Here is a 27514-nt window from a genome sequence, read left to right as displayed (position 1 = left end):
CCCAGTTGGAACGGGGATCCAACCCCATGCTGTTGGCACTAATCTGATCCACAATGGCTGTTCAGCCAACTGAGCCAGCCAGCCCCACCCAAGGAGTCCAAGTTGCTGTGGCAACATGCACTTTGACATGAATGTTAAGGCCTGGAGCTGTGAATGGTGAAGGTCGAGGCTCCAATTCTCTTTCCAACACGTGGTTGACCAGGGATTTCTCCCACAATACCACCTGCCAATAACATGTTGGAAGGATTTACAAATTGATACTCAACGGGCTATATTTTACCATTTTGCCTCCCCCCAGCAAATGTGTTTCCCACCTGGGTGAAGGGAGGGAATGCGGGGTATGGAGGAGTGTGGGCATCTCCATTCCACCACCACTTCGCTCATCATCATGATACAGGTGGGTGGACAGTGCCACCCTCCAAATCTAAATGAACAATGAAGGGTCAGTTAGGCGAGTTATCAAGCCAGCTGACCCTGATAATACGCTGCACTTACCATAAAACCTTTGGACTGGGCAGCTGGGAGAGTGGGAAGCTCGATATTGTTTTCTAAGTTCTGGTGCTTAAAGGATGGAAACAAAGGGGTTCCGGGGGTGTGGGGGTCGCACTTCAGGGGCTGCCCTTGACCAATTATGGGGTCAACCCTAAGGTTGGACCTCCACTTCCTTGCAACCTGCTCCCTTCCCTTGAACCCATCCATCCCCACCGCCCCTCTCCCATACCTACCGGAACCCACCAGCCTGAAATCCCAGACCTATCTGCTCCAGAGACCCATCTTCTTCCTCTTCTGCAGTCCCGGTAGTGGACACTGACATCTTCCTGGCGCTGCTGGGATTGACGGAGCTGCTGGCCAATTGGAGTGGCTGGCAGCTCCAAAGGGCGGGACTTACAGCTGCCGGGTGCATTGGCGTGGAGCATGTGACATGGTGTCCCCCCCCATAGTATTTAGTCCAACCTGTTTGGCCACACTATGAATGCACCTTCTTTATTCATCAATCCTGAGGTGGGACCTGAACCCAAGCTTCTGGCTCAGACTCCACAAGAACTCCTCGTTTACTCTACCTAATGAAAATTACAGCCATTATCAACATCTCTCTGCAAATCCTCAGGGATTGCTATGCCTTACTAAAGCATTAACCCAGTTCCATCCGCTGGCGTTTCCGTTTGTGGGGAAGACTGGTCCTGGAAATAGGCCCAATTAAGAAATAAGTCCAATTAAGGTAGTGAAGTAGCTCATTGAGAGCTTGTAGAGCCAGAAGGTGGGGGCGTGTGCGTTGCAATCTGAATCCAGGGCCTCTCTTTTGGGATCATGGTGCTTGTATCCTTGAAGATAAACAGCAGCTGTTATCTATTTAAATTGGGCCTGCACTCCCACCTCCATTCCCGTACCTGCGGCTGCTAATTGCCCACCCTCCAGCCAATTAACAGTGTGCCCCTGTGAAAACACTGGCTTGTGGCATCTCCACCCCCACCCTAGGCTGGGATCGGGAATGAGAATGATCCCGAAATCAGTTTCCTGACCCTGGAAGGACAATCCTGCCCAGATGTCACACTTAATTGCACAAAAAGACAACAAAAACCTTGGCTTTGACCTGGAGCCTGATGTATTCAAGCAGTTACAGTGGCCATCTGACTTGAGCAGATTCCAAGTAACCACAATTAGTTGGATTTTCCTCTGCTAAAGTGTGGTCTGAGCTGACTTTGTAACTGATTATCACCATCGTACTTTAGAACCAAGACAGCTGTGAGCCACATGAGTGACTGCATAATATGTAATCTCTTTGTTGTATGTGCCACTTAATCAGTTACTACTTTCCAACTGTGATATGAGAATCCATTAAGTGTGGACACTTATTGTAGTTTTTTATGACCAATCCCCAACTTTTGTTCCTTTATCCCCTAAAGACATTAACTTCTTGCAGATGTTCCACACAGTTCCCATATGTCCTATGGTACAGTACAGTATTGGCTATTTATCCATTTATAAATCATGATGGTGAATGTTAGTTAATCAATGAACAGAGAACCCAAGCCAGATCTTTCCCTACATAATGTCTCACCAACAGCACTTCCAGCAATGCCTGCTGGTTAACATTTACAACATGTTTGCCCTCGCGTTTAGACCGAGGCTCATTGTGGATTGCCTCCCGTCACCTTAATGGAGATTAGTTAGTGGCACAGATTGAGAATTAAACTAGAAGCTTCCTGCTTTTTATGGATAAGTGACTTCACGGAGTCATTTAGGGAATTATGGTCATGCTTGATGCATTGGAAAAGAAAATGCATTGGAACAATAGGAATAGTCTGTTGTTTAACTGGAGACCTATAACACAATTTATCTCTAGCCCCTATTATTGGGTCATACGTCAGGGGGCCTGGATTTGAAGGGTACCTTTGGCATTTTTTTTTAGTTCCTTTTTGTAGATAAGTTTTGGGAAATCTTAGCTAAGCTGCTAGTTGGGACTGATGATCTTTTCTGAGGCAACCAATATTAGCTGAATGTCTTTACTTGTTTTAGAATGCAGCTTTCTTTTGGATGATATGACCTGACATTGAAATAATCATGAAGAATGTGGATAGGGCTGCCATACCCTGCTCGTTAAAGGTTTAGTTGACAACCTTTATGAAGGATTGAAGTGGGAATGGGGATAGGTCATTTTTCTTCTCCCTCTATACCGATAGGCTCCTCTACGTGTGTAGACTGTGTTGAATGCAGGACCTTTGGTTGTGTTAGTTGCTGTTCTATGGTAAAGATTTGCTGGTGGTGTTCACATTACATTACCCCTTTCTCCCTCCTTGTTCTGATCTTTGTTACCAACCCAGTTGGTGCTAGGACTGGATGGCAAGATCCCAGATTGGGACCCTGGCTCAAAGACTGTAACTCTTATTTTTTTTAAACAAACGTGGAGGAAATGGAGGTACAGGACCACTAATTAGTTTTTACCAATAGACAAAACATTTATTAAACATGAAAGAAATGGATTATAATAGAATACTCCTTTACTTTCCCCTTAGCTTACCAAAATGCACACAGGTTTTAGGAATAACATGCATGACAAAGTAATTTGGAAGCTACAGTGGTCTCATTAGCACAGACGTTTGTGTTTTGTGGATTCTTCCTCAGAATATCCCCAGACAATTTTCATAGGCAAGTTTTCACTTCACTTTTAGCAGTGATTCCTGTTAAGATTTTCATAGAATCCCTACAGTGTGGAAGGAGGCCATTCGGCCCATCGAGTCTGCACTGACCACAATCTCACCCAGACCCTATCCCCATATCCCCATGCATTTACCCTAGCTAGTCCCCTTGACACTAAGGGGCAATTTAGCATAGCCAATCCACCTAACCTGCACATCGTTGGAGTGTGGGAGGAAACCGGAGCACCTGGAGGAAACCCACGCAGACACGGGGAGAATGTGCAAACTGCACACAGGCAGTGACCCGAGACCGGAATTGAACCCAGGTCTCCAGCGCTGTGAGGCAGTAGTGCTAATCACTGTGCCACCGTGCCGTGAACCAACCCCTTTCAGTTTCCTCTGCCTCATTTGGGTTACTGTTTCTCCTCACTGTCAATTGTTTTAACTTTCGAATCCCAGTTTCTTAATAGAATTGCTTCAAAACATTTAGCTGTCTCTGAAGTCTTCTCCCAACTCCCAACAGAGGTGCTTAATGAATATTTTACCTCGGTATTCACGGTGGAAAAAGACCTGGGTGGTTGTACTACAGGATTGAGGCAGACTGAAAAGATTGAGTGTGTGGACATTAAGAAAGAGGATGTGTTGGAAATTTTGAATAGCATCAAGATAGATAAGTTGCCGGGACTGGATGGGATGTACCCCAGGTTACTGTGGGAGGTGAGGGAAGAGATTGCAGAGCCTCTGGCGATGATCTTTGCGTTGTCGATGGCGAAGGGAGAGGTTCCGGAGGATTGGAGGATTGCGGATGTGGTTCCTATATTCAAGAAAGGAAATAGGGATAGCCCAGGAAATTACTGACCTGTGAGTCTAACTTTAGTGGTTGGTAAGTTGATGGAGAAGATCCTGAGGGACAGGATTTATGAACATTTAGAGAAGTTTAGTATGCTCAAAAGTAGTCAGCACGGCTTTGTCAAAGACAAATCGTGCCTTACGTGCCTGGTGGAGTTCTTTGAAAATGTGACTAAACACATTGACAAAGGAAAAGCGGTAGATGTGGTTTACATGGACTTCAGCAAGGCGTTCGAGAAGGTCCCCCATGCAAGACTTCTCAAGAAAGTGAGAGGGCATGGGATCCAAGGGGCTGTTGCCTTATGGATCCAGAACTGGCTTGCCTGCGGAAGGCAGAGAGTGGTTGTAGATGGGTCTTTTTCTGAATGGAGGTCGGTCACCAGTGGAGTGCCCCAGGGATCTGTTCTGGGACCCTTGCTGTTTGTCATTTTCATAAATGACCTGGATGAGGAAGTGGAGGGATGGGTGGTAAGTTTGCCGATGACACGAAGGTTGGTGGTGTTGTGGATAGGTTGGAGGGATGTCAGAAGCTGCAGCGTGACATAGATAGGATGCAAGACTAGGCGGAGAAATGGCAGATGGACTTCAACCCGGATAAATGTGTAGTGGTTCATTTTGGCAGGTCAAATGGGATGAAGGAGTATAATATCAAGGGTAAGACTCTTAGCAGTATAGAGGATCAGAAGGACCTTGGGGTCTGGGTCTATAGGACTCTTAAATCGGCCTCGCAGGTAGAGGAGGTGGTTAAGAAGGCGTATGGTGTGCTGGCCTTCATCAATCGAGGGATTGAGTTTAGGAGTCGGGAGATAATTATTCAGCTTTATAAGACCCTTGTCAGACCCCACTTGGAGTACCGTGCTCAGTTCTGGTCGCCTCATTACAGGAGGGATGTGGAAATGATTGAAAGCGTGCAGAGAAGATTTACAAGGATGTTGCCTGGGTTGGTTGGCATGCCTTATGAGGATCGGTTGACGGAGCTCGGTCTTTTCTCCTTGGAGAGACGAAGGATGAGAGGTGACCTGATAGAGGTGGACAAGATGTTGAGAGGTATAGATCGGGTGGATTCTCGGAGGCTTTTTCCCAGGGCTGAAATGGCTGCTACAAGAGGACACAGGTTTAAGATGCTGGGGAGTAGGTACAGAGGAGATGTCAGGGGTAAGTTTTTCACTCAGAGGGTGGTGGGTGAGTGGAATTGGCTGCCGCCAGTGGTGGTGGAGGCAAACTCGATAGGGTCTTTTAAGAGACTTCTGGATGAGTACATGGGACTTAATAGGATTGAAGGTTATAGGTAAGCCTATATATAAGCCTAGGTAGGTAAGGACATGACCGGCGCAACCTGTGAGCCGAAGGGCCTGTTTGTGCTGTATTTTTTCTATGTTCTAACTATAAATCTAGTTAAATAGAATGGCTTCTTTAACTCAAAAGCTCTAGTTCCTCTCTTCCTTGATTTCTTCTGGAACACGCCTTATTCTCTCTTCACTTAGCTTCAGAATCCTGAAATCTATTTTCTATCACCATTCTCTGGGTCTGTTTTTTTTATTCATTCATGGAACATGGGTACCAACATAGCTATCGCTGGCTGGCCAACATTTATTACCCATCCCTAATTTCCCTTGGAGGGCAGTTGAGAGTCAACCACATTGATGTGGCTCTGGAGTCACATGTAGGCCAGACCCGATAAGGACGGCAGATTTCCTTTCCTAAAGGACATTAGTGAACAAGGTGGGTTTTTCCGACAATCGACAATGGTTTCATTGTCATCAGTAGATTCTTAATTGCAGATATTTTTTATTGAATTCAAATTCCACCATCTGCCGTGATGGGATCTGAACCCGAGTCCCCAGAACATTTGCTGAGTTTCTGGATTAATAGTCTAGCGATAATCGCCTCCCCTAAACTAGTTTATTTAGTTTCAGTTTACTCCATTGTTACAGCCTTTCTCAAACTTGTGCAGAACTGAGAGAGGCTGTTCCCCCAGCTCCTTCACAACCCTTAAGCAACACCTGCCACGTTTTGTTACACTAAAGAACAGTAGGTGCTCATGCCCCACCCTTTCTGATTTCTAAATTTGTTGCTGGGGTGGATCACTTTGGATTTTGGCAGGAACTGAAGTTAACCCCTAAATAGCCAAACATTTTTTTCAACCATGAAATCCATCCACAGCGCTAGAAATATTAAATTAAACCTATACCTCACTTCCAACTTTTTACCCATCCAAATGTAAATCCCTTAAATCCATCTTTGGATTCTAGTGACATCAGAAAAAGATTTAGGAAATGTGAATTGACCTGTATATCTTGTATTCAGAATTGTATATCCAATATACAGAGCTCAAATTTAATTCTACGCCTCCAGAAAAATAAGGTAGATTTTTCCGTGCCCACAATGAATATTTCAACTACTAGAAAGTTATACAGCCTCTTGAACATAAGCACAAAAAAAGTAAGCTGTTGTTGTATGCCTTCCAAAATTTGGCATCTTCATATCTAATGTTTAGTCAGGAGGTTGGCAAAACAAAGACACTGAGATTGTTTTTGGTTTTAAGTACATTGGTTGGAGAATTTAAGCAAAGAATGCCTTAAATATATACAGTCACTTTCTTTATATCTAAACCTGGACCAAGAATCTCAAATAATCCTTGTTGCCTCCCAGACTGTCAGATGAGTAGTAAGGAGATTCCTGGTGTTAATCACATTAGAATGGGGGTAGGCCTTTCAGCCCTTCAAGCTTGTTCCATCAATCATTTAGTTCATGGCTGAGTGGTACATTTACTTAATTTACCCATCTTTCCCTCGTATCCCTTGATACTATCTTAACAAAAACCTATCGATCTGAGCCTTGAAGATTTAAATTGACACTGCATCAATCGACTTATGAGGGACAGAGTTGCACATTTCCACGACGCTTTGTGTAAAAATTATTTCATGATTTCACTCTGCAAAGCTGAAGCTCTAATTTTAAGATGTGTCTTTTGTTCTTAATTTCCCGTGAGAAGAAATAGTTTTTTTTCACAGTTACCAGATCAAATCTCTTTACCATTTTAAACACCATGATTAGATCACCACATAACCTTCTAAACTCAAGAGAATACAAACAACCTTTCACACACATTGTCCTTCTAACTTAACCCTTTATATCTTGGTATTATTCTGCTGGATCTACACTATCCCTTCCGAGGCAATAGGTCATCCCTGATCAAGGACCTTTTTACAGAAGTCCGGAATTCTGAAGCAAGGCTTTTCAGCTGAAATATGTTTTTCTCTCCACAGGTTCTACCCGAGCTGCTGAGTATCTCTGGCATTTTTTGTTTTCATTTCAGATTTCCAGCATCCACAGTGTTTTGTTTTTATCTTTCTTGATATTTGGTGCCCAACTGAAGCATTGCTTCCTCTCATTGGAATCCTGAAGGGTCTTGACAGGGTGGATGTGGAGAGGATGTTTCCTCTTGTTGGAGAATCTGGAACTAGGGGGTCACTGTTTAGAAATAAGGGGTTGAACATGGAAAACGGAGATGAGGTGAATTTTGTTTTCACTCAGAGGTTCGTGAGTCTTTGGAACTCTCTTCCTGAAAAGGTTGTGGAAGCACAGCCTTTGAATAGTTTTGAGACAGAGGTGGATAGATTCTTGGTAAGCAAGAGGTGGATAGGGTTATTGGGAATAGGCGGGATGCAAATTTGAGGTTACTATCAGATCAGCCATGATCTTATTAAATGGCCGAGCAGGCTCGAGGGGCTGAATGGTCTACTCCTGCTCCTTGTTCGGATTATCCATCTGACTTAAAGACCAGTTATCCCAGTAGCGTTTTTGATTCCTTTTGAAACCCATACATTAACTTCTCGAGATTTATATACCTGGAGGCCTAAATCACTGGGCTCCTCCACAGCTCCTTTTCACTTTGTTTCTCATTTGCCTTTCTCAGAGACTCAAAGTGGAGGATGTCACACTTCCCCATTTTGAACTCCATGCACCACTGCCCTGTCGCTGGGATGAGATTTCCAGGAACCGCAAAGATGGGTTCGGAAACATGACTGGAAACAAAGCCAGAGAATGTCACGTCAGGGTGGCTCCCTGCGCGATTACATTCCCGAGCAATCTGGTTGGGGTCCGACTGGCATCAGCTGCCTGCCTGGCATTTGCGGGTAGCTCATTAGGTTCAATTAGATATCCACTGGGGTTAGATTGGTGATGCCACCATGATCTTTCTGACAGGGACAGGACTCCCCTGAGGCTAAAGCTTGGAGGCAGCCTCCCTGCAGCAGGCCAGAGGGTGTGGGGGGAAGTGAGGCCTCTTTTAATCCCCTTAAGTGGTGGGTGGCAGAGGGCTATAGCTGTAGTCGTAAGGCGCTCTTTCCACCTTGAGGGCACCTGCCTGCATCAGCAGTGCCCACGTCTCCTAATGGGCCTCTGTGATAGACACTGCTGCAGGCTTTATGGCTTTTATTGTGCAATCGCTTAGCCAGTTAAATCACTTGGATTTTCATAACTTGTCTGCTGATCAGTATTTGTTCTTTGTGTTTCTCACTCTCAACACACAGTGGCACAGTGGTTAGCACTGCTGCCTCACAGTGCCAGGAACCCGGGTTCAATTGCGGCCTCGGGTCACTGTCTGTGTGGAGCCTGTACATTCTCCCCGTGTCTGCGTGGGTTTCCTCCGGGTGCTCCGGTTTCCCTCCACACTCCAAAGATGTGCGGGTTAAGTCGATTGGCCATGCTAAATTGACCCTAGTGTCAGGGGGAATTAGCAGGATAAATATGTGGGATTACGGGAATAGGGCCTGGGTGGGATTGTGGTCGGTGCAGACTCAATGGGCCAAATGGCTTCCTTTTGCACTGCAGGGATTCTATGATTTCCTTACAACTGTTATTTTCAGTAGTTTAATTCATGCACTAAGTGACAGCAGCTAAAAATCAATGGCGATCTCACCTTGTGCCTATTTTACAGTTCTGATAAGATTCAAAAACGTTATACGCACAAGAATTCTGTCATTCAGCTGATAGAACTCCATTTCCCTGCCTTCCCTGCTAGGGTAGTACGTCACAACTCTCTTCTCTATTCAACACACTGTAGATACTTGTTGTTAAAGCAATAGAGTACATTTTCAACCTGGTGTTTCAGGTCACTAACCATTACGGAAACTGCCTGATTTTTATTTTAAGCCCAGAGAGCAAGTTGAAAACCTACGCCAACCTACACCTATATCTCTGGAAAAACAATTGAAGCATACTGAAGTAAAGAAAATCTACAAATGCCAATATCATTGCATCATTCAAGATATTGATGTAGTTTAGAAGTAACCAAACACATTTGCTTTAAAACCTGTGAATTGAGAAATGATCATTTTCATAGAAAATAGCATTAAAAAAAAATCCAATTCAATCAAATCAAGTCCAATTCAGAGTCTCAACAAGTGAGACATTCCTGATCCAAGCTGACAAGACAGGCCTCTCACCTCCTGTCTTGGGCTTGATCTACATCATCCAAGCTGATTGGAGTAGGCATTGCACCTCCTCCAAAGGCTTGATCTCATTTGCATCTGAGCCAAAAGGCCGAGATGCTGCTTTTAAAAATTGCTTCAAATGAAGCTAAAATGTAACCTAATGACTTCAACCAAGTACAGCATGTCTATACTACACTTGATCTTAGCCAAAAGGCTGAGAAGCGAATAGCATTAAACACATTAAAATCATAGAATCCTACAGTGCAGAAGGAGGCCATTCGGCCCATCAAGACTGCACTGACCACAATCCCACCCAGTCCCTATCCCCATAACCCACACATTTACCCTAGCTAGTCCCCCTGACACTAAGGGGCAATTGAGCATGGCCAATCCACCTAACCTGCACATCCTTGGACTGTGGGAAGAAACCAGAGCACCCGGAGGAAACACACGCAGACATGGGGAGAACGTGCAAACTCCGCACAGACAGTAACCCAAGCCGGGAACACTCTATAGAATATTTGATTTGATTTATTATTGTCAGATGTGTTAGTACGCAGTAAAAAGTATTGTTTCTTGCGCGCTATACAGCCAGAGCATACATTCATAGAGAAGGAAAGGAGAGCGTACAGAATGTAGTGTAGCAGACATGGCTAGGATGTAGAGAAAGCTCAGCTTAATATAAGGTAGGTCCATTCAAAAGTCTGATGGCAGCAGGGAAGAAGCTGTTCTTGAGTCGGTTGGTACGTGACCTTAGACTTTTGTATCTTTTTCCTGACGGAAGAAGATGGAAGAGAGTACGTCCGAGGTGTGTGGGGTTCTTGATTATGCTGGCTGCTTTTCCGAGGCAGCGGGATGGGAGGCTGAATATGAATATGCTACAATGCCAGGCTCCCTGGTAAATGTTCCAATGGTAGAACCTTCTCTTATTTTACCTTGGCGTGTAACAGGACAATCTTTATAATATATACAATAACATATGCAACATGTACAATCTTTAGCTTTTCTCTCTTAAAAAAACTGCTAACGTTTTCAAATAGAAGCAAGTAACCACACGTTGATTACAAGGCCCAGAGATTGTTTAATTATTTAAACTCTGATGATTTTACAACACATTAAATGTTAATTTCTTTGGCCCAGTTGAGAATTGATGAGTAATAAGTTTTGCAGCAGGAGATGCTGTAGTCCCACATTGCTGCAATCAACACATTTCACACATCAGCATGAGGACTGGGAGTACTGAGAGCAGACAAAACACTTCAACAGATATCACTCTTAATCTTGTAAACTGCACATTTTTTTTGTTTTGTATTCTTGTTATGGCTGCAGCAGTGATGGATAAAAATGCCATTTACCCGGTGGTGCAAAGTGTTGACGGCCGGCATGGATGAATATTAGGATTTTGATTTCTCGAGAATACCTAGTGTCTTTATCATACTTGCAGAGGCCGTAGTTTTATGCTCACATTGTGACTGAGGCGAATTACCTAATGCCAACGCGGGGTTCTATGTGCGAGAGGAACTATTGTGTATTGGGGAATAAGTTACTTTTTTCCTAAGGTCATTGGGTGGCACGGTAGCACAGTGGTTAGCACTGCTGCTTCACAGCTCCAGGGACCTGGGTTCGATTCCCGGCTTGGGTCACTGTCTGTGTGGAGTTTGCACATTCTCCTCGTGTCTGCGTGGGTTTCCTCTGGGTGCTCCGGTTTCCTCCCACGGTCCAAAGATGTGCGGGTTAGGTTGATTGGCCATGCTAAAAATTGCCCTTAGTGTCCTGAGATGCGTAGGTTAGAGGGATTAGTGGGTAAATCTGTAGGGATGTGGGGGTAGGGCCTGGGTGGGATTGTGGTCAGTGCAGACTCGATGGGCCGAATGGCCTCTTTCTGTACTGTAGGATTTCTATGTAATTGAATAAATACTGATTCCAGCGCTTCCATTTTTCATCCTCATATTTAAGCCAAAATAGGCAGTGTAATCTGAGAATGGGTGTCCTACCACTGAATGTTAAGGGATTGTGTAAAAAGACTTACCAATGCTAATAGTGTTGCTAATTTCGGGGGCAATTCTCCCAGCCCGCTGCGCTACTCGAGGGCTGGGAGACATCAGCGGTGGCCGATTTGTGGGATTCCCGCTGGGTGTCACGGCCTCCGTGCATCTCCCAGGCTAGGATTGATGGCGTCTTTAGCCAATCGGCGCGGAGCTTATTGACATGTGGAAATATCATTCAAATTGACATTTCCTATTGATTACTGGGCCCAGGAATTCTCCAGGCCCACTAGCATTCCCCCCCCTGCCGCCAGGAGTGGTTCCCCCTGGCATGGTTTAAAACTGCTCCCCACAAATGAGGAACAGGCGCCCTGAGGCAAGAGAGGCCATTGAGCACCCCACCACCACCACCGGAGGTCAGGGGCAATGGGGGAGGGTGTCCCTTGGGTCGTGCTGGCCTGGCACTCTGACACTGCCCAAGGAGTACCTTGGCACTATCCATCGGGCAACGGGCAGTGCCGAGGGGGCACTGATCGGTGGAGGGGGGGGGGTGTGCCACTCTGTAATTGGGATCACTCGGAGGCAGTGAAGGCAATCAGGGCTGGACTACTGGGTGGAGTGGTGGGTGGGCATCGGGGGGGGGGGGCTTGGGACTGTTGGTGGGGAGATCGGGGCTGGCCGACAGGGGGTAAACACTGGGGCTGGTCATTGGGGGTGGGGGGCAGATTGGGGCTGCCCGAGGTGGGGGGGGGGAATGGGACACATTGGGGCTGGCCCTGGGAGGTCCAGGAGGCCAGCAATCGGGGGTGGGGGGAGTCAGAAGGCCAGTGATCTGGAGGCTGACAATGGTGGGGGGGGGGGGGCGGGTGTCACTATGCATGCACCAATCTCTGCGCTGACAGATGGCCCACTCAGCGCTATGCTACTGTCTTCTCCAGTGGGAATGGGCCCTGCTTCCTGATTTTCAGAGCGAATCGTGCTAGGGCACTGAGTGTCGGAGAATCGCTCTGGTGAGTACGCTAAACTCCCATTTTTCCACTTGGAAATTTTTTGGGAGAATCCCAGCCTAAGTCTTTCAGGCCTTATAACCGCTGAAAAAAAAGATGCCATTAAGTAGGTGCTGAAGTGATAGTTGTTGTTCACTTAACAATGTGCAGCAATGCACTGAGGCTGCAAAAAGTCAATTCCTACTTTTAAAAAAAAGCTACAGTAATTTAAAATTATTTCATGAGCTCCTTAAAATCAGCAATTTGGAATTGGTTACAGATGGAGTAAATCTTTGAGTTAGTGGTTAGTATTCCTGCCTCTGAGACAGCTGTAAGGTTTGATATCCCTCGAATGGAGACTGGAATATGGTCTCCAAATATTTGGTTGACATCCAGCTGGATAATTGGGCAGTGATCATGCGCTCACGTGCAGTATTCCTGTCTGAGGCCGGAGGGTTGAGTTCAAGGCCCACTCCTGACAACCCTAGCAAGGGTTGGGTCTGAATACTGGTTGGCATCCAGTGGGAATGCTTGCATCCTCCTCCCCTTGTAGAGCTGGAGATGTGGGAGGAACCAGCAACTGTTCTTCCCTGGCAATGAGCTCACCTGTGATACATTGGACAGACCGGGAGTTCATCCGGCTGTAGGTGAGGATTCCTGCACCTGCAACATGTCAATGGGTGAATACTATAGAAAGCAATTAGCTCAGAAACTGAAGGAGCCACAGAGGTCATCAGCAAGATGGTGAACTTCTAGTTGGAGCTATCATATTTTATATTTAAGGGTGTTTACCCACAATCTTTAATGTTAGATTTTATTTGTTGCCTACATTCTATAACTTTGTTGAGAAGGGGCTTGGCAGGCTGTTTAGTTCTGGCCATTCATTGACATCCATTTTAGCTGGTCGCTCTTCACATGAGCTGCATTACTTGGTCTGTAGTCTGGAGCATGTTTGCTCCATTGCGTGGTGCCATCATACTACTCAAACCGTAGTCATAGAATCCCTACAGTGCAGAAGGAGGCCATTCGGCCCATTGAGTCTGCACTGACTTTCCCACAGATCATCTTACCCAGGCTCTATGCACGTAATCCCATGTATTTACCCCGCTACTCCCCCTTGCCTACACATCTTTGGACATGAAGGGGCAAATTACCATGGCCAATCCCCTAACCTACACATCGTTGGACACTAAAGGGCAATTTACTATGACCAATCCACCTAACCTTGATGCTTTTCATTTTTTTAAAGCATGGAGCAAATTGTGCATTGGTCCTGCTGACAATCCATGCATGGCCTCTGAAAAAGGGCCTCAGAACTTTTATGAAAACCTGATCATTTTGGAGAGCCGTGTTCTCTTAGCTGCTCTCTACACCTGACCATCAGTTGCCAGATGGTACTCAGTATGGGCACAAGTGTGTTGCGGTTGTCTCAGTGCCGTGCCAGTCACCCTAGCTGACAGTACAGGTTCGTAGAACCAACATTGAGCTCCTGCCAACCTGCAAAAGAAGGTAGAGCATAGAATCATTGAATGATACAGCAAACATGAAGACCAATCAGTGTCAACTGTTTGGTGGAGCTATACAATTAACCCACTCCTATGCTCAATCCCCATAACCCTGTATGTTCTTTCTGATTGACTATTAATCCAATTCTCTTTTGCAAGCTACTTCCACCCATTCAGATACTGTATTGCAGACACAACTTGCTGTGTTTTAAAATTAACGCTTCCTTCTGCTGTCGCTGGCTCTTTTGCCAATCACCTTCGATCTCTCCTCTGTTTACTGGTCCATCTGTCACTGTAAGCAATTTCTCCTTATTTACTCTATCCAAGCCTGACCGGATTTTGAATACTCCATCAAATGTGCACTTAAACATTTCTCTCTTAGGAAGAATAACCTCAGTTTTTCCAGTCTCCCAAAGATAATTAAAGTCCCTCATTCTCGGAATCAGCTCCAGTAAATCTCCTCTTCTACATTCTCTGAAAGAACATGACATCCTTTCTAAAGTTTGGTGCCCAGAATTAAACACACTAGTCTGGGTTTTGCTAGCAAAGAAATGATGGTGTTCACTGCTGACATTTGAAGAAAGTTGTCCATAAAGATCTAGTGATGTCGGTAGTGTGGATTTCACATTTCCTGATGTTAATTTCATTTGGGGGTCAGCGAAAGGGATCTCCAGTGTCCAGCAACAGCGATGTCATCAAGCAGGCTAAGCAGTCAACTATACCAAAATATTCTCACTGAAAGCAAACTAGGAACTCAGGAAGAAAAGTAAAATATTGCGGATGCTGGAAATCTGAAATAGAAACAGAAAATGCTGGAAAAACTCAGCAGGTCTGACAGCAACTGTGGAGAGAGAAACAAGTTAATGTTTCCAGTCCAATATGACTCTTTTTTTTTTAGAACTCATTCTACCCACCTACCACCTCCCTGCCTGTCAGACGCCACCTCACCCACGCCCGCCACCTCACCCACGCCCGCCACCTCACCCACGCCCGCCACCTCACCCACGCCCGCCACCTCACCCACGCCCGCCACCTCACCCACGCCCGCCACCTCACCCACGCCCGCCACCTCACCCACGCCCGCCACCTCACCCACGCCCGCCACCTCACCCACGCCCGCCACCTCACCCACGTCCGCCACCTCACCCACGCCCAGGCTCAAAATTTCCCCCATGGTTTTTCAACCGTAAGTGTCGCACTTAGTAATTCCATCCCAAAGATCTTACCACTTTCAATATTCGACACACGTGTGTTTTAAAACACAATAATAGCTCAAAATAGAAACCCTACAGTGCAGAAGGAGGCCATTTGGCCCATCGAGTCTGCACCGACCACAATCCCACCCAGGCCCTACCCCCACATATTTACCCACTAATACCTCTAACCTACGCATCCCAGGACTCTAAGGGGCAATTTTTAACCTGGCCAATCAACCTAACCCGCACATCTTTGGACTGTGGGAGGAAACCGGAGCACCCGGAGGAAACCCACGCAGACACGTGGAGAATGTGCAAACTCCACACAGACAGTGACCCGAGCCGGGAATCGAACCCGGGACCCTGGAGCTGTGAAGCAGCAGTGCTAACCACTGTGCTACCGTGCCGCCCGGTAGAACCAACATTCCAAAAGGAAAATGTTTAAGAATTCTGTTTTGTTTTTGCAATTGCTTCCTATAATTTAGTCATTTCCAAAGCACCGCAATTAGCATATAGTGAATGACTAAAAGGAAACTTGGAGAAAATAATGATACATTGTACATACAACAATATACAAGAATAACAATGTTATTACACAGGAATAAAAAGTGTATTGAAAGGGGATAAAAGGAAAAGAATAAAAAGCCGATGAGAATATAAGTGCTTTAATGGTGTTTAGATTTTGGGTCTTGCAGAAATGATGGATATCAGTATAGAAAATTGAACTTTTATCACCAATTGTCTGCCTGCAGATACACCTCATGCTTCATGTGTGATAGTGTTAAGAGTTAAATAAGGATACCCACACAGTATACTTCCATTGCAGAATCTCTGCCATAAATTAACCCTGTACACGTAACCGTTTTATTAAAATAGTTTTTGCTATTCATGGATGCAGAAGAGGTTTACAAGAATGGTTCCAGGGATGAGAAACTACAGTTATGAGGATAGATTGGAAGGTTGGGACTGTTTTTCTTGGAGGGTAGAAGGCTAAGAGGAAATTTGAAAGAGATGTTAAAGTCATGAGTGGGCTGGACAGAGTGGATAGGGGGAAACTGTTTCCACTTCTTTCTGGTTGTATCACAGCTTGTTATAGCTCCTGCTCTGCCCAAGACCGCAAAAAACTACAAAAGGTCATGAATTTAGCCCAATCCATCATGCAAACCAGCCTCCCATCCATTGACTCTGTCTACACTTCCCGCTGCCTCGACAAAGCAGCCAGCATAATTAAGGACCCCACGCACTCCAGACATACTCTCTTCCACCTTCTTCCGTCGGGAAAAAGATACAAAAATCTGAGGCCACGTACCAATTGACACAAGAACAGCTTCTTCCCTGCTGCCATCAGACTTTTAAATGGACCTACCTTGCATTAAGTTGATCTTTCTCTACACCCTAGCTATAACTGTAACCCTACATTCTGCACCCTCTCGTTTCCTTCTCTATAAATGGTATGCTTTGTCTGTATAGCGTGCAAGAAATAATACTTTTCATTGTATGCTAATACATGTGCCATCAAATCAAACTCACAAAACGATTAAGAGAGGGCACAGGTTTAAAGTGATTTGTAAAAGAAGCAAATATGATGTTAGAAAAAACATTTTCAGATAGCAGGTGGTTGGGGTTTGGAATGCACTACCTAGAAATGGGCCTGGGTAAGATGCTTTATTGGAGAGTTGGTGCAGACTCGATGGGCCGCATGGCCTCATTCTGCACTGTAGGGGTTCTATAGTAAGACTGCATACCTCATGGGTAGGAATGTAAATTTTGGAGGGATTATGTGCAATGCAAAAATTGCTTGGTCTGTAACTGTGTAGACTTTTCTTGGCAGTAAATAGTTTTATGGCTCCCTCACTGGTTAGTGTTCAGCAAGTAGCTAAACCTAACAGACCAGAAAATCCCAGATTCAATCCCTGGCCTGTGCTGGGTTGGCGGCAGTGGTACAGTATTTACAACTGGCTTCACTGGCTTTGCGTTGGAGAGGAAAGTTCTCTGTGATTCATGCTTCGAATTACTTACATATTCCCCCTGCCTCTTCTGGAGATTACTATGGTGGACAGAATTTGATGTGGTTGTGGTAATCTTAATAACAGCCTGTTGACCTTGGCAATCAAAACTTGAGATTTGTGCCCATGAAACTGTACACCAGCAAGGAAAAACTATGTAAAAGAAAGCACTTACTGGTGCCATCCAATGCTTGGACTCTTAGTGACTCTTAGTGAACCTGCTCTCGTTTGTATTCTGCATTAAGATCACAGAGATGTTGTTGGTTCTGGTCTTTTGATTGGGTTTGAAATACAACAATTCTGTGCTAACTAATAAAGTAAGAGTTTTAACAACACCAGGTTAAAGTCCAACAGGTTTATTTGGTAGCAAATACCATTAGCTTTCGGAGCGCTGCGCCTTCGTCAGATGGAGTGGAAATCTGCTCTCAAACAGGGCACAGAGACACAAAATCAAGTTACAGAATACTGATTAGAATGCAAATCTCGACAGCCAACCAGGTCTTAAAGATACAGACAATGTGATTGGCTGTTGAGATTTGCATTCTAATCACTATTCTGTGACTTGATTTTGTGTCTCTGTGCCCTGTTTGAGAGCAGATTTCCACTCCATCTGACGAAGGAGCCGCGCTCCGAAAGCTAATGGTATTTGCTACCAAATAAACCGGTTGGACTTTAACCTGGTGTTGTTAAAACTCTTACTGTGTTTACCCCGGTCCAGCACCGGCATCTCCACATCCTAACTAATAAATGCAGCACAATTAGAAAATGCAGCTCACTGGGGGCATAGATCAAGCCTTCGTATGAGAAATGAAAATATCAGGCTGTTAGGTTGGAACTTGGCACTTTTCATGGGGATAATGTGAACTGTATCAAAGTTAGTTATTAACAGCACATTAGACCTAGATTTCCACCTGTGCGTCAGGCGCGCACAGTTGGGAGAATTCCAGATTCCACAAACCCAACTTCTAAAAATGTCTGACGCAGTGTCAGATTTTTGTTTCGGGGTGGAGCTGTTTGTGGGAGTCAGAACAAATGCAAAGGGTGCTGTGTGCAGAGGTGAGCTGGGGTGGAAGGCCTGTATCAGTTCTCCAGCCCTGTATTGACGTTTAATGAAAGAACAGGAAAGCATAAAATCGCCCTCCAGCCCTCACCCTCACGCCCCCTCTACCTCCCAGACTTCCTGTCATGGTGAAAAGCAAGGCCTTAATCTTTGAATAGGAGACAGTAGATTTAAGTATGAAGTACATTATGAACAGACTACTCTTTGAAATTTTGTGATTTCAGATTTAAGTGGACAAATTGCAGAAGCTAATGTGTAAATATTTCTCTCAATACAGGAAAGATTTCAAGTGAAAAATCCTCCACATACATACATTCTGAAATTGAAAGGTTATCTTGATCCAGCTGTAACCAGAAAGGTAAGGAATACTTACAAATATTTACTTTCCCAATTAGTTCACCCCATTCCTATCTTTAAACCTCGGAGAGTTCTTGTTTCGTTCAAGTTCATATTTTTATCATGCAGTGAATGCTAAAAAGGTGTTAAGCGGTGACATCATAAGCTTCTCAGTGCTTCTTACTTAACTGCTTGCTTCACATTAATGTTACGACAGGGTTGATGATAAATGCTGAGCTGCCCAAATCCCAAAGGGAAACTTGAAACAACTGCTAAAAGAGTTCTTGCAATTTGTACAGTATGAGGAGAGGTTCTGAACTCAGGAAATGACGTCCCCAACTAATTGTGATGATTTTACAGTATAGTAAATACTTATGAATAAATAAAGAAAAGGATAAAACGGTATTACACTTAAACACAAAAATTAGCTTCACACAGTAAAGGGTACCTTAAAACAATTCCAGAAGATTTTAACTTAAACTACCATCAAATTACCTTCCTTTTTCTGTTCAGCAACCATCCTTATAGATTTTAAAATCTATGGAATTCCAGTAACTGTTACCAAACAATGCTTTTATTTTCTCTTGGCGGTGTCCTCTGAGGCTGACAGCAGATGGTTTTCTGGAAGCTTCCATTTTCTGGTCAGCTATCCTGCTGCTTTTTGGGAGATCTCAGCGGCTACTTCCTCACATATGCTTCAGTCTTTTCTTAAATATGTTCTTTCCCTTTGATCTCTCCAATGTCTCACCCAGTCTCTTTATAATTCTTTCTTCCCAGAATTTATAAAATTTATTTCTTTACTTTAGCTCTTAGGATTTAAAAAAAGTAAACTTACTCCACCTTTACTTGCACCTTTTTATAAACTGCGTATGTTCCTCTTTGAAGTAGAACAACCCATTCAAATTTATTCCTGTTATTGCCTAATGTAAAATCCCGATTGAAGTTCTGCTTGGTTCATTACCATATCAAAAGCATGTCTTACTGTTAGTTTAGATTCTTGCAGTCACCCTGTCTCTTACTCCAATTGCCATACATACAACTCCAATAGTTTGTCTTCCAGTACATGAGAAATATGACAATAATATCACCAAAAGAAAAACAGCTTCTACAAACACATAAAGGGCACAAGAGTAGCTAGGGAGAGAGTAGGGCCTCTTAAGGATCAACAAGGTGTGAATCCACAAGAGATGGGTGAGATCCTAAATGAATATTTCTCATCGGTATTTGAGAAAGGCATGGATGTTAGGGAACTTGGGGAAATAAATAGTGATGTCTTGAGGCGTGTACACATTACAGAGAAGGAGATGCTGGAAGTCTTAAAGTGCATCAAGGTAGATAAATCCCCGGAACCTGATGAAGTGTATCCCAGGACGTTGTGGGAGGCTAGGGAGGAAATTGCAGGTCCCCGAGCAGAGATATTTGAATCATCGACAGCCACAGGTGAGGTGCCTGAAGATTGGAGGGTAGCAAATGTTGTGCCTTTGTTTAAAAAGGGCTGCAGGGTAAAGCTTGGGAACTATAGGCTGGTAAGCTTAACGTCTGTAGTGGGTAAGTTGTTAATAGGCATTTAGAGAGGCAAGGACTGATTAGGGACAAGTCAATATGGCTTTGTGAATGGAAAATCATGTCACACGAATTTGATTGAGTTTTTTGAAGGGGTAACCAAGAAGGTAGATGAGGGCAGTCGATGTTGTCTGCACGGCCTTTAGCATGGCCTTCGACGAGGTACCGCATGGTAGGTTGTTGCATAAAGTTAAATGTCACGGGAAGCAGGGTGAGATAGCCAAATGGATACAAAATTGGCTTGACAACAGAATAAGAAGTCTCACAACACCAGGTTAAAGTCCAACAGGTTTATTTGGTAGCACAAGCCACTAGCTTTCGGAGCGTTGCTCCTTCATCAGATGAGTGGGAGTTTTATTCACAAACAGCATATAAAGACACAAACTCAATTTACAAGATAATGGTTGGAATGTGAGTCTTTACAGGTAATCAAGTCTTAAAGGTACAGACAATTTGAGTGGAGAGAGGGTTAAGCACAGGTTAAAGAGATGTGTATTGTCTCCAGACAGGACAGTTAGAGAGATTTTGCAAGCCCAGGCAAGTCATGGGGGTTACAGATAGTGTGACATGAACCCAAGATCCCAGTTGAGGCCCGGTTGATGATTGTGTGCCTCAAGGATCAGTGCTGGATCCACTGTTTATTTGTCATTTATATTAATGATTTGGATGAAAATGTAGGAGGCATCGTTAGTAAGTTTGCAGATGACACTAAGACTGGTGGCATAGTGGACAGTGAAGAAGGTTATCTAGGATTGCAACGGGATCTTGATCAATTGGGCAAGTAGGCTGGAGAATGGCAGATGGAGATTAATTTAGATAAATGTGAGGTGATGCATTTTGGTAGATCGAATCAGGGCAGAACCTACTCAGTTAACGGTAGGGTGTTGGGGAGAGTTATAGAACAAAGAGATGTAGGAATACAGGTTCATTGCCCCTTGAAAGTGGAGTCACAGGTGGACAGAGTGGTGAAGAAGGCATTTGACATGTTTGGTTTCATTGGTTAGAACATTGAATACAGGAGTTGGGATGTCTTGTTGAAGTTGCACAAGACATTGGTAAGGCCACACGTGGAATAATGTGTACTGTTCTGGTCACCCTATTATAGAAAGGATATTATTAAACTAGAAAGGGTGCAGAAAAAGGTTTACAAGGATGCTACTGGGACTTGATGGTTTGAGTTACAAGGAGAGGCTGGATAGACTGGGACTTTTTTCCCTGGAGCATAGGAGGCTTGGGGTGAACTTGTTGAGGTCTATAAAATAATGAGGGGCATAAATAAGGTAGGTAGTCAACATCTTTTCCCAAAGGTAAGAGAGTCTAAAACTAAAAGGCGTAAGTTTAAGGTGAGAGGGGAAAGATCAAAAGGGTCCAGAGGAGCAATTTTTTCACTCAGAGGGTGTGAGTGTCTGGAATGAGCTGTCAGAGGCAGTAGTAGAGGTGGGTACAATTCTATCTTTTAGAACACATTTAGACAGTTACATGGGTAAGATGGGTATAGAGGGATATGGGCTAAATGTGGGCAATTGGGACTAGCTTAGTGGTTAAAACTGGGCGACATGGAGAAGTTGGGCCGATGGGCCTGTTTCCATGCTGTAAACCTTGATGACCCTGTTGTTTTCATGACACTAATCATCACGTACCTCCCATTGCTGTAGTTTTGAAGTAGTGGGGAAAATTAACTAAGAGCAGGCATTTTAAGTTTATTATCACGTTGCATAGTTTATGTTGACGCAGGGCAGCCCCGATTACCTTTTGGTTGTGATGGGTGAAGAGGACAGTGACAATTCAGCTCAATGGTCAATTGCTAAATGAGTCACTAGGTGGCTGCTTTCAGCATGTGTTTATGGAAATGAAAAATGTCAATTTCCTGTTTGAGACGGAAGTGGCCTTTTACACAGTGTTTGGGTCAAATTAGCTTTCTAGTGGGAAAAGTGCAAACCATGAAAGTAATTGTGATGTTGACAAAGGCAACAGCTACTTGCAGACAGTCCTATGACCATCGGTGTGAGTTAAGATTTGCTTTTGCTTTCTCTAGCTGGGTAGCAGGGGAAACAAAAGTACACTGCAGTGAAAGGGCTGCGGCCACCATCCCTGGTGAGAATCCTGTAATTAAACTGCAGTACCTCTTGATTTATTGGAAGATCTCCAAAAGCACCATGAACACTGGAAAAGCTCCATGTATATAACTTTTTCTTTCTCCCACACACTCCAGCAAGAGAAACCATCTGAAAACAATAAAGCTGGAATTAGCAGTGGGGTGTGAGATTGCGATTTGTGAAGTAGGAGGATGCAAGATTGTGATCTCACATGCAATACTCTGATTTAACGGTCTGACTTAGTGGGATGACCTTGGTACATTAACTTCTGTAATTTTATTTTCCCACTACAAAGCGTTGAAAAGTTGATCTCAATTTGTATATTTTATAAGATCAAAGCAGCGCATTACTGTGGACACTGGAAAGTCTGCTACCTAAAATTGCTAATTTAATAGACAAGCAGAAATCGTCAAGTTCATTCAAATATTCAGCGTTGGAATATTGAAAATAAAATGTTGTTGTTTTCTGAAGCAAATGCAGTTAGTCCCATGAACTCGCTGTGATTCTAAAAATATTTTATTTGGTCAGCACAGATGTTCTTGCATCCTGTGTGGATTTTATCAGCAGTTTTTTTTTTGTAGCATAGTCCAGTGAGAGAAGTGCACTAAACAATTTCTTCCAGCTTGAATAATCCTGGCTTTGGGTTCTCTTGACTTTCTAAATGTGCCTCCAGTTTAAATGTAGAGGCTGGCACATTCTACGAGCCAACCAGACAAGGCAAGACAAAGAGCATGTAATAAGGGTAGATATTTTCTTTTGACCTCGCATTTTAAGGGGGATGAGTTTCATATTATAGTTCTATATCAAGAGTGAATGCCAAGAGTTTGACATTTGCAGAAACCTTTGATAAAACACATACGTTGTGGACTCTCCACATTTTCATTGTGAAGTGCAAAATAAATCCCACAAAAGCTCAATTGACGTAATTTTTTTTCGTACTCATGGTATGAACTGAAAGCATAGCAAAAGCATTCTATATGCTGGGCTACATTATATGCTTCAATGAAGATGATTTAAAGTTACTTCCAGACAGTGTACAATAATCTACTCACATGAACAGATAATAAACATACAAAACTCTGTGTGGAAATATTGAGGTCAGTAAAATTGCTTTGACTCTGGAAGAAATGTACTATGCATTTTGAAGATAAATGCTCTATGGAAATCATAAGCCCTCAGAAGCAGTCCCTGGTTGGTGTCTGGTTGAAAGGCAAAGCTATTTAAATTTGCTGTTAGTAGTGTGCACAGCCTTTACTGGTGTGGTGTAAGGTGCTTGATCATATTTTTGATCATTTGAAATGACAATAATGCATGTGATCCAAAAATAGGGCGAAACTTTTGTTGTTTTCTCAAACGATTGTAATTAAATATGACGCATTTTCCTCCAATTAAACTACATTGCATGTTTCGGTAAAAAGATGAAATATTTTTTTGATAATTGAAAATGAAGATGTGTGGAAGCCATTTGGAATCCATTGTCTAATACTAGTGGGGTTAGAATGGATATTGAATATGATTAATTTGTTTGGCTATAATGGAGTCTTGGACATTCAACTGTTATATGGGATTTCAATTCAAGGGTTGTTACAGATTTTGAGTTTTCAGTTACCATGGGTATATTTAACTTTTTTATTTGTACAGTGAATACTGCTGTTTAATATTGCTCCAGTTCTCATTGTCAACTTTTCCTACCTCCATTCCCATGTTCAGAATTAAAGCAGTTTTGAAAAAGACTGAAGTAATGTAAATAAACAGAATTTTCCAGCATTTTTGTTTTTGTTATATAAATAAAGGAAGAGGCAATTTTGTTGTTCACATTACCTTTTTTAAAAACCAGCACAGGCCTATGAAAAAATAGTGAACCTTATCAATTGATGTCTTTATTCCTATCTAAGATAGCAAATGGAAGGCATGATGAAGTGTCCATAGAATCCCTACAGTGCAGAAAGAGACCATTTGGCCCACCGAGTCTGCATTAACCCCTCAAAAGAACATTCCATTCAGAACCCTCCCCCATCCCTCTCGCCTCTCCACATAACCTTGTAAGTTTCAATATATGTACAAATTACAAGTATATCCCTTCTTAAATGTGGAGACCAAAAATACATGCTGTTCTCCAGATGTGGTCTCACCAAAATCTTGTACAATTGTAGCAAGACTTCTTTATTCCCATACTGTAATCCCCTTGCAATAAAGGCCAGTATGCTATTTGTCTTCCACATTGCTTGCAGCATTTGCATGCTAACTTTGAGTTTCTTGAATGAGCACTCACAAGTCTCATTTAACATCAATACTTAAAAAGATTCTACCTTTTAAAAAATATTCTGATTCTCTATTCTTACAATCAAAGTGAATAACTTCACACTTCCCTACATTATACTCCATTTGCCACCTTGTTGCCAACTCAGTGAACCTGACTATATCTCTCTGCAGTCTTTCCATGTCCTCCCCACTGCTTACCTTTCCACCTTGCTTTGTATCGTCAGTAAACCTAAATACATTACCTTCTGTCTTTTAATCAAAGTCATTAATATAGATTGTACATAGCTGAGACCCCAACACTGATCCTTGTGATACAGCACTATTTATTGTTTGTCAACTCAGATGAGTGCCTATCTTGCCTATTAACTGTCGTGTGGCACCTTATCAAATGCTTTTTAGATTTCCAGGTATACAACATCTGCTGGTTCCCCCTTTTCTATCCTCAAGACACTCTAATAAATTTGTCAAACAGGATTTCTCTTTAACGAACCATGTTTACTTGTTCTAACCAGATTATGCTTTTCTAAGTGCACTGTTAAGATATGAATAAATTCTAACATTTTGCCAATGATTGACGGCAGGCTAACTGGTCTATAGTTCACTGATTCTTCTCTCCCTCCTTGCAAAATGATGGAAAATTTGCCAACTTCCAATCTGTTGGGACCGTTTCCGAATTGAAGGAATTTTTCAAACACCTTTTATTCACATTAACATCTGCCGTTAACAATCCAAATGGGTACCTGAAAACCTGAAGCTCTTCAAAAGGGTACCTGACCTTCCCACAGAACACTGGTTGGTTTAGATCTTTTCCCCAAATGTGTGAAGCCCATGTGTTATGTTTTGGAAATCTTGGTAACAAAAATTGCTTCTGATTGAAGGCAGCTGCATTCAGATGTGCTGCCACCTCTGTCTGCCACTGCCCCCCATCCCCCCCCCCCCCCAGCAAGAATGATGGGTGCTGTGTCCAGAATTGAGTCTCTGGCGCCATCTTAGTTAAGACACAAAGGGTCTAAGTGTGAAGGGTATATCTGCAGTGACTTTATCATCTGGAAAGTCACTGCCATGTTCTACTTTGACCTGAGAAAGCATGTTCAGCTCAATAACAACATAAAGCAGGGTGGGGGGTTTTGGGGAAGGAAGATCATTCTTTTTTTAGCAGCACATTACAGTGTTGGTCAGACAGGCCCTGATAGCCATCAGGTTCCTACACAGAACCTTGCCCCTCGCTCCTAAAACTTATACCATGTCGCTGTGTTCTTTTAACATCCATAGAATGCTAAACAGAGAGAATGCAAGATCATCTTCTTGGCATAACTTACACTTAAATTGAGTTTGTGTCTTTATATGCCCTGTTTGTGAACTGAAATCCCACTCACCTGATGAAGGAGCAACGCTCCGAAGGCTAGTGGCTTTTGCTACCAAATAAACCTGGTGTTGTGAGACTTCTTACTATAACTCACACCCTCCAGGGATGACAAAACCAACCATCTGTCTCTGTAGACCCTGCAAGATTGTAGTTTTCTTCTCATGTTAAGTGATTAAAATAGTTTCAATTTAGCACAATAGTGTAGGTACTTCATATAGGAGCAGTAACAGATGATCGGGTATGGTTTTACTTATCAGTGACATCATACCCTTTTCTATGTTTAACACATGGTTTTCCTCAGCACCTTTTAAAGCTGGACTAAACTGCCATGCAGTGTGCCGGATTCATACATTTGACAACTGGACACTCAGCAAGGTTGGTTACCTGATTCAGTTTTGAATTGATCTATTGTCGTCCTAAACGTCTTCAATTAAATATTTGCAGAAGTTCAGAAGAAGAGTGCAAGAATCAACTCAAGTACTGCGAGAACTGGAGATTTCTCTGAGAACAAACTATATTGGGTAAGTTTGAACACTTTGCCAAAGGGCCATTCTCTCTCTGTAGTGAATGAGATTGGATTATACATCTCACAGGTCCTAGTCCATATAATAAAACTCGCAACTAAACCACCTTTTTGTTCCTCGGTAGCAAGTGAAACTAATTATTTTTAATCTGTTCGGAACTAACTGATGCCTTTGCAGCTGAACACAGACGTAGATGTGTGCCTAAGGTTCCCAGATATTGAATTCTCGGTCTACATTTTAGAACAATGTTTATAAAATCCCTGTCAGCAGGGAGGGAAAATTGGAGAGAGAGAGAGTCCGTCCCAGTCTAATTTCACACAACAGGGAGCAGGCCTTCCACCCACTTCCATGATGGGTTTTCTCAAATCATGAGTGGAATAAAAGGAGAGAAAATACATTAAGCTCGGAAAGGATCCTCAAGAATGTCCAAAGAATGTGAATTCCAAATTTCAGTGCTTTGGCATTCCGGAGACAAATGTAATTTAAAAGCTGACAGCCGTTCTTATGCCCACAGGCAACCAACAGAAAGGCTCTTTTGTAGTCTTGGGAGCTGCACAAATACATGAGAAGCTGTTGATGGCAGGGGAGGGGGGGCCGGTGGGGGGGGAACTGATCAGGATATGATGAAATGGTGCACAGAAACTAGATAGCAACGTGATGAAATAATATAGTCCTGAAGGCACAGGCAGCTTTAAAAGTCTCTTTGAAGGTTCTATTGGTTTCAGACCATTACTCAGTGTATATAGAATACATTTAAGAAAGCAATGTCTGCTATGTGAAAATAACAAAAAGACCCTTACATATATAACGTTTTTCAAGTCCTCTGAATGTCCAAAAAAAAAAGCTCTGCAGCCAACAATTTGTTTCCAAAGTGTTGTCAGTGTTGTGATGCAGGAAAACATGACAGCCTATTTGCAAACAGCAAGTTCCCATTGCCAGCAATGAGATGGGTGGCACAGTGGTTAGCACTGCTGCCTCACAGCTCCGGGGACCCGGGTTCAATCCCGGCCTCTATGTGGAGTTTGCACGTTCTCCCCGTCTCTGCGTGGGTTTCCTCTGGGCGCTCGATGTTCTCTCAGTACAAAGATGTGTGGGTTAATTTAATTAGCCATGCAAAATTGTCCCTTAGTGTCGGGGGGATTAGCAGGGTAAATGCGTGGGGTTACAGGGATAGGGCCTGGGTGGGATTGTTGTTGGTGCAGACT

General features: G+C 43.4%; 1 protein-coding gene and 1 non-coding gene across 7 annotated transcripts in view; one reads left to right on the top strand and one right to left on the bottom strand.

Moving 5' to 3' along the window:
• The window catches only part of LOC144503656 (formin-like protein 2), a 237328-nt gene that overhangs the window by 132707 nt on the left and 77107 nt on the right, over window positions 1-27514 (top strand). For all 6 annotated transcript variants that reach the window (XR_013499536.1, XR_013499535.1, XM_078228346.1 and 3 more), the window contains exons 3-4: window positions 18440-18520; window positions 26230-26306. Coding sequence is in view for 4 of the 6 variants with exons in the window: in XM_078228346.1 (XP_078084472.1) it covers window positions 18440-18520; window positions 26230-26306 (158 nt within the window). In the remaining 2 variants the exon portion in view is untranslated. The remainder of the gene's footprint in view (window positions 1-18439; window positions 18521-26229; window positions 26307-27514) is intronic.
• LOC144504214 (U2 spliceosomal RNA) lies at window positions 9458-9650 on the bottom strand. Its single transcript, XR_013499608.1, has one exon. It is a non-coding gene; the product is annotated as a U2 spliceosomal RNA (small nuclear RNA).

The sequence above is a fragment of the Mustelus asterias genome, chromosome 14 (assembly GCF_964213995.1).
Source record: "Mustelus asterias chromosome 14, sMusAst1.hap1.1, whole genome shotgun sequence".
Lineage (NCBI taxonomy): Eukaryota > Metazoa > Chordata > Chondrichthyes > Carcharhiniformes > Triakidae > Mustelus > Mustelus asterias.
The sequence above is the reverse complement of the archived record's forward strand: the minus strand, read 5'-3'. Positions and strand labels throughout refer to the sequence as shown.